The sequence below is a fragment of the Chaetodon auriga genome, chromosome 11, assembly GCF_051107435.1.
Source record: "Chaetodon auriga isolate fChaAug3 chromosome 11, fChaAug3.hap1, whole genome shotgun sequence".
Lineage (NCBI taxonomy): Eukaryota > Metazoa > Chordata > Actinopteri > Chaetodontiformes > Chaetodontidae > Chaetodon > Chaetodon auriga.
This window is the reverse complement of record NC_135084.1, coordinates 17,832,449-17,841,884: the sequence shown is the minus strand read 5'-3', so window position 1 is coordinate 17,841,884 and position 9,436 is coordinate 17,832,449. Positions and strand designations below refer to the sequence as shown.

The 9,436-nt window shown below is 44.9% G+C and overlaps 1 protein-coding gene across 4 annotated transcripts in view; it reads right to left on the bottom strand.

Moving 5' to 3' along the window:
* Window positions 1–3,698: 3,698 nt before the first annotated feature.
* Window positions 3,699–9,436, bottom strand: part of ctbp2a (C-terminal binding protein 2a) — a 64,486-nt gene continuing 58,748 nt past the window's right edge. For 3 of the 4 annotated variants that reach the window (XM_076742713.1, XM_076742711.1, XM_076742714.1), the window contains 5 exons: window positions 9,122–9,336; window positions 7,581–7,711; window positions 7,257–7,384; window positions 7,046–7,172; window positions 3,699–5,453 (listed from right to left, as the gene is read on the bottom strand). In XM_076742713.1, the coding sequence (XP_076598828.1) occupies window positions 5,270–5,453; window positions 7,046–7,172; window positions 7,257–7,384; window positions 7,581–7,711; window positions 9,122–9,336 (785 nt within the window). In that variant the 3' untranslated portion in view covers window positions 3,699–5,269. Of the gene's footprint in view, window positions 5,454–6,675; window positions 6,754–7,045; window positions 7,173–7,256; window positions 7,385–7,580; window positions 7,712–9,121; window positions 9,337–9,436 lie in introns of all 4 variants that reach the window. The other variant, XM_076742712.1, reaches the window with a different exon arrangement.

The following is a 9,436-nucleotide window of genomic DNA, read 5'->3' as shown; positions in this document are numbered from 1 at the left end:
ATGCAGCTTTCTTTTTCTTGGAAGTTGTAAGCTCTTCTTTTTCTGTCTCATCATTTGACCTTTTCCCCCTCCGAAGAAGCTCTCCAAAGACGTTTGTTTTTTACTCATTTTTGCTACCTTGTGGACTTACTGTTTTATTACCGTTTCACGTAACCGAGACGAGCGGTTCGACGTGCGTAAAGAGGCACAGGCGGATGCACCTGATTTTCAAAATAAAACGTCTTTCAGACTCTGATGATCAGTAACATATTTTTTGTTCAGTCTCTCTGTGCGGCCCGGTACCAAATGGCCTCAGTGGTTGGGGACCGCTGCTCTAACGCACTATTTACTGCACTGACTTCCTGTAACTGTTACATTATCAGTGTGTGTGTCCTGGGTCAGATCCCGAGACTGATCCTGGCCCGGTTTGTCATTATTATTATTATTACTATTAATAGTACTGTTAGTGTGTGTCCCGGGTCTGATCCTCGGAAAGTCCCGGGAAGTCCCGGGAAAGTTCCGGGTCGGATCCCGGGTCGGTCCCGGGAAAGTTCCGGGTCGGTCCCGGCAATGTCCCGGGAAATTTCCGGGTCGGTCCCGGCAAAGTGCCGGAACTTACCCGGGACCGACCCGGAAATTTCGCGGGAAAATTCCGGGTCGGTTCCGGGACCGATCCGGGAAAGTTCCGGGTCGGTCCCGGGTCGGACCCGGATAGGTACCGGGTCGGATGCTGATCCGGACCGTGTTGATACTACTATTATTATTATTATTATTATTATTATTATTATTATTAACATTATTTGTGTGTGTGTGTGTGTGTGTGTGTGTGTGTGTGTGTGTGTGTGTGTCTCAGATCCCAGGTCTGGATCCTGGCCCGGGTTGTTATTATTATTCTTCTTATTATTATAATCAGTGTGTGTGTGTGTCGGGTCGGATCCCGGGTCGGCCCCGGGTACTGACCTCCAGAAGAAAAACCACTGACAAACTTAAGCTTATTCAAAACTCTGCAGCTCGACTATGAACCAGAACCAGTAGCTGCTCTGCACTGACTTCCTGTTATAATTTGTGTGTGTGTGTGTGTTTGACATGTGTACAGAGGCACAGGCGGATGCACCTGATTTTCAAAATAAAACTTCTTTCAGACTCTGATGATCAATAAAATAGTTTTTGTTCAGTCTCTCTGTGCGGCTCGGTACCAGATGGCCCCGGTGGTTGGGGACGGCTGCGTTAAACGTTAATTGAACGGTTTTGCTCAGGGTTTAGGGTACAGTAAAGTTACTTGTGATTAACGGCTGCTTCCAAAGAGCTTACATTAGCTACTGTCCTCTCGTAATATTTTGACTATATTCTCGTAAAATTACTATTTTACTCTCGTAATATTACGAGTTTATCCTCGTAACATTACGACGTTCTATTGTAATATTATGACACTTGTTTTCTTATGACAGAACGACTTAATTCTCATAATATTATGACGTTACGAATACGAAACAAATAAAAAACGAGTTATTGAAAATACAACTCACTATTGCCCTAAATGTAGTTGCTGTAATTAGTGGGAGCCCTGCGCTTGTTTCTCTTCAACAAAAAGGCTTCATCGCCTCATTTGCGAGCCTGTAGCCACATATTACGCAGAGCGGGCTTGGAGCGTGACAATCACCTGAAGCGATAAACCCGTATTTTAAGTAAAAGTGCTGATATTGTCTCTTAAATGCAGCTTTCTTTTTCTTGGAAGTTGTAAGCTCTTCTTTTTCTGTCTCATCATTTGACCTTTTCCCCCTCCGAAGAAGCTCTCCAAAGACGCTTGTTTTTTACTCATTTTTGCTACCTTGTGGACTTAATGTTTTATTACCGTTTCACGTGACCGAGACGAGCGGTTCGACGTGCGTAAAGAGGCACAGGCGGATGCACCTGATTTTCAAAATAAAACGTCTTTCAGACTCTGATGATCCGTAACATGTTTTTTGTTCAGTCTCTCTGTGCGGCCCGGTACCAAATGGCCTCAGTGGTTGGGGACCGCTGCTCTAACGCACTATTTACTGCACTGACTTCCTGTAACTGTTACATTATCAGTGTGTGTGTCCTGGGTCAGATCCCGAGACTGATCCCGGCCCGGTTTGTCATTCTTATTATTATTACTATTAATAGTACTGTTAGTGTGTGTCCCGGGTCTGATCCTCGGAAAGTCCCGGGAAAGTTCCGGGTCGGATCCCGGGTCGGTCCCGGGAAAGTTCCGGGTCGGTCCCGGCAATGTCCCGGGAAATTTCCGGGTCGGTCCCGGCAAAGTCCCGGAACTTACCCGGGACCGACCCGGAAATTTCGCGGGAAAATTCCGGGTCGGTTCCGGGACCGATCCGGGAAAGTTCCGGGTCGGTCCCGAGTCGAACCCGGATAGGTACCGGGTCGGATGCTGATCCGGACCGTGTTGATACTATTATTATTATTATTAACATTATTAGTGTGTGTGTGTGTGTGTGTGTGTGTCCCTCAGATCCCAGGTCTGGATCCTGGCCCGGGTTGTTACTATCATTCTTCTTATTATTATAATCAGTAGTGTGTGTGTGTCAGGTCGGATCCCGGGTCGGCCCCGGGTACTGACCTCCAGAAGAAAAACACTGACAAACTTAAGCTTATTCAAAACTCTGCAGCTCGACTATGAACCAGAACCAGTAGCTGGTACCGGGTCGGATCCGTGGTCGGATGCCGAAAGACTGATTCATGCCCTTAAGTCAAGCTGACTCGACCCAGATGTTATTATCAGTATTATTATCATTAGTGTGTGTCCCGGATACTGATCCGGCCGTGTTGTTACTATTATTATTATTAACATTAGTGTGAGTGTGTGTGTGTGTGTGTGTGTGTGTGTGTGTGTGGGAGGGGGGGTCGGATCCCGGGTCGGCCCCGGGTACTGACCTCCAGAAGAAAAACCACTGACAAACTTAAGCTTATTCAAAACTCTGCAGCTCGACTATGAACCAGAACCAGTAGCTGCTCTGCACAGACTTCCTGTTATAATTTGTATTTGTTTGTGTGTGTGTGTGTTTGACATGTGTACAGAGACACAGGCGGATGCACCTACATACAGACAATACAGAGCAACTGCCGCAATTTCCATCAAAAAATCGTCTCGTCTCCTTAGTTAAACCCTAACACACAAACATCCACAGACATTTTTAGAATCAGTGCAACTTACTCTTTCCGATGGTATCGTTATCGCTGAAGTCGAATAAACGTCCATATGTCCGCTTAGAAACCATAGAACAAGAGCATCTTTGTAACATCCGAACTTGCCTGAAAATCATCGCGTTTATTAGTTTTCTTCGGTTTTAAACCAATTCAAGGACGATTGTCTGTTCAACCGCGGCTTCAGTGCAAACAGGAACAGCCAATAGTTAATTCGGCATACTTTTAATGATGCCAATTTCCCAAAATGCGAACAAATATTGGCTAAAACAAAAGGGGCTCAAGTAGCCCGCCAAGTATGTACTTCCTGTTAGCAAGCACTAAGTTGGTGAATGATAACCTATCAAGTAGAAGAGAGTAATAGGAGTGACGAAATCCATTATTTTATGTTTGTGGCACAATACATATTTTTTGACATCACTCACATTGACAGCATCAGTTTTGAAAAGTCCTTATTTAGAGGACTTTCAAGCCTCTTTCAATTAAAAAGTGTCCAGGAAAACCAACATCCCACAAATGTTCCACAGAGCCAATCATCAATCAGAACATAAGTTTTATTTATTGTTTCCAGCTGCACTGTATGCTATATGTTCACCTTGTACAATAAACAAATACAAATACTCACACTAAAAACCAAACAATCTGCTAGCAGCCGTCTCTTGCTAACATCATGGGGCTAAAAGAGATGGATGTGGCTGCTGCTGTTCACAGAGGGCACGATGCCTCCGAGAGCCACAGCTGGCTTCCATTAGAGCAGAAAAACAAAGAAACTATAAGGAGGAGAGGGTGGGGTCATTCACATAAGACTATGATTATAAGAACATTTAACAAGGCAATACAAATCTAACAGGACTGAAAACCTTGAACATCAAAAAACATACATTTGATATATAAAAAAATACCACAATGGAGAAAGAGGTGGAGACATGAAAAGCAATCACCCAGACTTGGTTTGTTTTCTTTTCCGTTCAGATTTGGACATATTTGAAGGTTGACATTTTTTTTTCCTGAGTCAGTAAGAGATTCACTGGTTTTCTTTCCTACCTCGCTAGCTGGTGCTGCAACTGTAGGTCCTTTGGATGCGAACAGACCATATTTGGGACAACAACCAAATATTGAAGGTACCTCAGTTCAGCAGAGTTGGAACAGTTACAACAGCAATATTTAATTGAGGTGACACACTCAACATACAATATCTAACCACGAATGGCAGTCTTTTTTTTTTTTTTTTTTTTTACTTTTTCTTTCCTTTCTTTTTTTGGTTGAAAAGGGTCATTTTTACTTTATAAGCCAAAATATTCTTCCTGGAGCTGGACACCACATCTGCTGCCCCGCATCTTGTCTCTACATTCAGGGGCCACGACAGTTAGAAAAGAGCAAAGATGGAGTCCAGGTTTCTGATGGAGATGGCAGATGCTGCTGTTGTCATCAGCTGACTTTTCTGGTCTGCTAAACATACGTGTAACTGTAAATCCATTTTCACACACTGAAGAACAGAAAAACAGATATTCACTTGCAACAGAAACACTGAATATAGGATAAACTGAAGATCTAAAAAAAAAAAACAAAAACAAAATAACACAGGACATGTTTGCGCTGAAATGGGTGAAACTGACGAGGGAGGAGGGCAAATGGGAGGCTTGATGGATCGTTTGTGACGTCACTGTCTCGTCAAGCTCTTCCTTTAAACCGGGGAGGGCGGATCAGATTTCCATCCTGCACGCGGTAATGTCAACGTGTCCCAGAAGTCAGGAGGAATCACCCCAGAATATACTCCAAAATACAGATGAAACGAAAAATATCACTGAAATCAACGAAGAGTAAAAACAGATACGGGGGAGAAAGGTTTCAGAAAGGCGCCACATGACTTCGACGCTCAGTCCCATCTCAGTGTGGCAGCTTGTGTGTGTCTTAACATCCACTGTCCTCACTTGGGTTTAGTGGTTTCATACAAAAAGAAAACGTGTGAATCGTTGCCCGGCAGGCAGTCTGCTGGTAGGTTCGGATGGCTGAAGTCAAGCATACAGTTGGATGGTTGGGTTGGTAGGTTGCTGGGTTCTTAGTTTACATCGGTTTTAGCTCCCTTTGCTCGGTCACAGCAGCAGTCCTACGGCTCAGTCATGTGCTCTCTCATGGGGTCGCCGTGTTTGGAGGGTTGGTTGGGGGAGGTGGCCTGGGACGGATGGGTACCAGGGGGCAGGGTGTGGGCGATGGGCACTCCCCCAGGCACCAACCCCTCCATAGGTCCGGGAATCCCGCCAGGGGCAACGCCCACCACACCAGGAGGGAATCTGGGGATAGACGGGAGTCGGTCAGCAGGCGCGACAAAGAGCAAAGAAAAACTATTCCACTGACAGCAACCTTTTCCATTTCTTTGTCTGTCTAAAGCAAGCTGCTGCTCAGTGGCTGATCGTTGAGCGACTCGATCAACCACTTTTTTTTTTTCTAAATACAAAGATGAAACTAATATTTGTGGCTCCAGATCATCAGTGTCTTACCAAGTTTACCAAATCAACACATCAAACCGTGTAATTCTAAATGAATTTTATATAAAATAATGTACTTTTGGGGATACAAATAAGCATTAAAGACAATCAAACATCTTCGTTTTGCTGGACTCACTGAGCATTGTCACCTCTATGAAACAGCCTAGTTAGAGATGGTTAAACATGGCACGCAGCTCTGCAGCATGGAGGCCATAAATGAGAATGTTAGGAGTCCTAATCTGGTGTCAGGAGGGACGTTAAAGGGCCATTCACCCAAATTACAAAAATAAAACCAATTAATTATTTCTCACTCCCACCCTTGATGGTATAAATGTATACATTGAGCTGTTTTGGTTTTATTTGCTCAGGTTTTAAGATCCCTGAGATTTCTGCTGCAAACTCAACAGAACCGAGGTCAGTGGAGTTTTATGGCATTGAGAAAATACATTAAAACAATAAATCAGCAACATCTCTTGCCAGAGAGTCTCCCCAGTAAGTGAGAAAATAGATTTTTTTTTAATAATTTGGGTGAACTTTATTACAGGGAGCTGAAAGGGGAAAAGTGTGGAGGGACACTCTTATTGCAAAAATAAAACAACTGAAAAAATCCCTGTTGGTCAGGGGTTTGACAAAACTAAGTCCAGTCTTTCCCACAGTAGCATAACTCCTCGTCCACTTCCTCTACGTTGACCTTAAACTTTCCTGCTTCCTGTCTTTACCCTTCACCTCATGAACACACTCTAAAAAATAGTCATTGTATCCTTTTTTGATCCTCACACTTCTTACAAATTGTCCCACATCAGAGTGACCCTGTGTGCTGTGTTTCTGTTTCAGGGTGGTGGTGGTGGTGGTGGTTGGAGGGGGGTTTGGGGGATTGATGGGATGCTGGGTAGTGTGGGTACAGTTACAGGACATGTGAGTTAGAGTGTGGAGCAGAAAAAGGCTACAGATTTCAATGGGATTCGGTTTTTATTAATGACGTTCAGTTGCCCTGGCCTGTGGGCCAGCAGTGGTAGTATTCATTTACCTGGTTGAGAATTAGGTATATAATTTGTCCTGCATTCCCCCCGTTGCTATGGCCTGTACCATGGTTTGGTTCACTCGGCTGTGTGAGAGAAGCAGTTCATTCTGGTTGAGACAATGTAGAGACTGAGAAACGAGAAGAGCCTAAGCTGAACAAGGGACAAATTCATTTGGGCCTACGTATAATTACGCCACAAAAACTAGGACCCAGCCTAATATTCATGAAAAGAAAGTCAGAATTGTGACAAACATACATTTGAACATCTACCCCTCCCCCCCGTGTTAAGCCTCATCTACTGCAGCTGTTGAGATGACACAGTTGATCTCTGTGCGATGAGACTTGCCCCCTGGCTTCACATAAATCCACCTCCTACCTGTAGGCGGCACCATTGATCTCAGGGTGAACTTGAGGCTGCTGCTGCTGCTCCATCATCCCCCAGGGAGCAGTGGTAACAAAAAACTCTTTGTTGACGCAGTTCCGGAGGCTGTCGGGGATACGGCCTGTGTCGGGGGGGGCAAGATTGAACACCGGTGAGCTAAGAAACCAAACTGTGGGAATGCAAACAATCAAAGATGTCTCCATACCAGTGATGGCTCTGCGTATTTCTGTGGCGGCGGCCTCTCTCATCTCCAGTGACGCCTGCTCGCTGTACCAGGCGGTGTGGGGTGTGCAGATCAGGTTGGGGGCGTCTTTTAGAGGACCTTGGGAAAAACTGTTGAACAGCAAATGAAAAGAGAAACAAAAGAAGGAAGATTTAGCCACAGATTTCCTTCACTTATTAGGGTGTATTTGAAGTTACTGTTATCGTTGTGTACATATTAGAGGATTCATGAACACTGAAGTCAGACCATGTTTACACAGTGAACCAAATCAGTGAATGAGGACTTATGGTTAAGCACTGTGATCACCTGAAAGGCTCCGACTCGTGGACGTCCAGAGCGGCTCCCCGTATCCGGCCTTCTTTCAGGGCCTGAGCCAAAGCTTTCTCATCCACCAGTCCTCCCCGTGCCGAGTTGACCAGGAAAGCACCTTGACGCATCTAAACACACACACACACACACACACACACACACACACACACACACACACATACACACATACACACACATACACACACAGCAGTACAACATAAATCTTTATTCTCCTCGATAATCATTTCTGCATTCAACGAATCAACTCCTGTGGCTTTGAGATTTCACTCCCAGAGGTGCTGTCATTGGCTCAATGCTGCGTGGGAAGACTTTTTTTTTTTTTTAAGCCAAAACGGGAGGGAAACTAATGCTTTTCAAATAAAGAACGACAAGCTAACAAAAGGCTTTTCAGAGAAAGCGGACCTTTAAATGACACTAATCCCGTCATCTTCACAGAAGCTCTTCAGGGTATAAGAAACTAGCATGTAGATGAACATGAATACATTGATTTCCTTTCTCAAGCATATTGCACAGTTAGTGAAAAACACTCACGTTTGAAGCAGCTGCACATGGCTCAAATCTTTTCTAACCATCAAATTTAACACAACCTGCAGTTCAATTTATGTCCTCCAGGTGTCAGCAGTGGTCAGGAGAAGACTGTGAGTGTGTCTACTATTTCTCATGTTGGGGGGAGCAAAAGTCCATTCAGACAGGCTCGTCATGGGGACTAACCTCACATTTGGAGACAAAACGCTGGTCCCCAAACCGTTAAACACTGAATGTTTGGGTTAAAGCGCATGCCGTGGTTAGCTTAGCTGCTGATTCACCATGCCCAGCCTGGCAGCCCATTCTGGCAACTGTGACTTAGCTGGTCAGTAGCATTCCTTGGTTTGTCACTAACTGCTTTACTGGTGGCTCATTATAGGTGTGGCACAGACATATCATTGACTTTGAAAATACAGTATGTTGGATTGCACTGCAGGGAAAATGTATATATTTATACCATCAAACTGCTGAGGGAAGCTCATTTTCAGTGGTTTAAAATAGATGACAAATGACATTTTTTTTTTCAACTTTAAGTCGGCATGGTTGGCTCATTTTCAACAACACGCATGCACAAGAACACAGTTTGACTGCACACGCTCCCACACCCGCTACAAACACACACACACACACACTTTGGCAATGTTTGGGTCACACTGACCTGAGAGTTATAAAAGAACAGAAACTGTGAGGAAGAACAGACTGATCACAGCTAGTCTTGCCACCACTTTACAGACAATAATGCACAAAGATGTCCCGCCACCATCTACCATTTACCCCATATGCAAATTTTTTATTTTGTATCCTTAGAGATTCTCCCAATGCCAGTGTTTCTTTGCATGTGCTTGTTCCCAGCATCGTACCACTTATTAAAAGGTTGTTTATAATAGGAAGTTGCCAACAAAGGAGCATTGGCAGCCACGGAATGCCAGTAGAGAGCCAAGTCAGCTGACTGAAACCAGTTCCCTTGATCTTCCATCTTCCAGGCCCCCTACCTGTTTGATGGTGAAGTCATTGATGAGGTGGTGGTTGTGTTCGTTCAGGTTGCAGTGCAGGGAGACGCAGTCGCTCTGGTAGAGCAGGTCCTGGAGCGTGTAGACTCGCTGAACGCCCAGAGAGCGCTCCAAACCGTCCTGGAGGTAGGGGTCGTAGAAGATCACGTTGAAGCCAAACGCCTTGGCCCGCATCGCCACCGCCTGGCCCGAGCGACCTGAGGGGGGCACGACATGGACAGAAAGCGTAGACTCAGAAGCAGTTCAGACTCTAGGTCCTTGGATTTACCAAGACAGACATTCTTGTCCCCCTTAAGA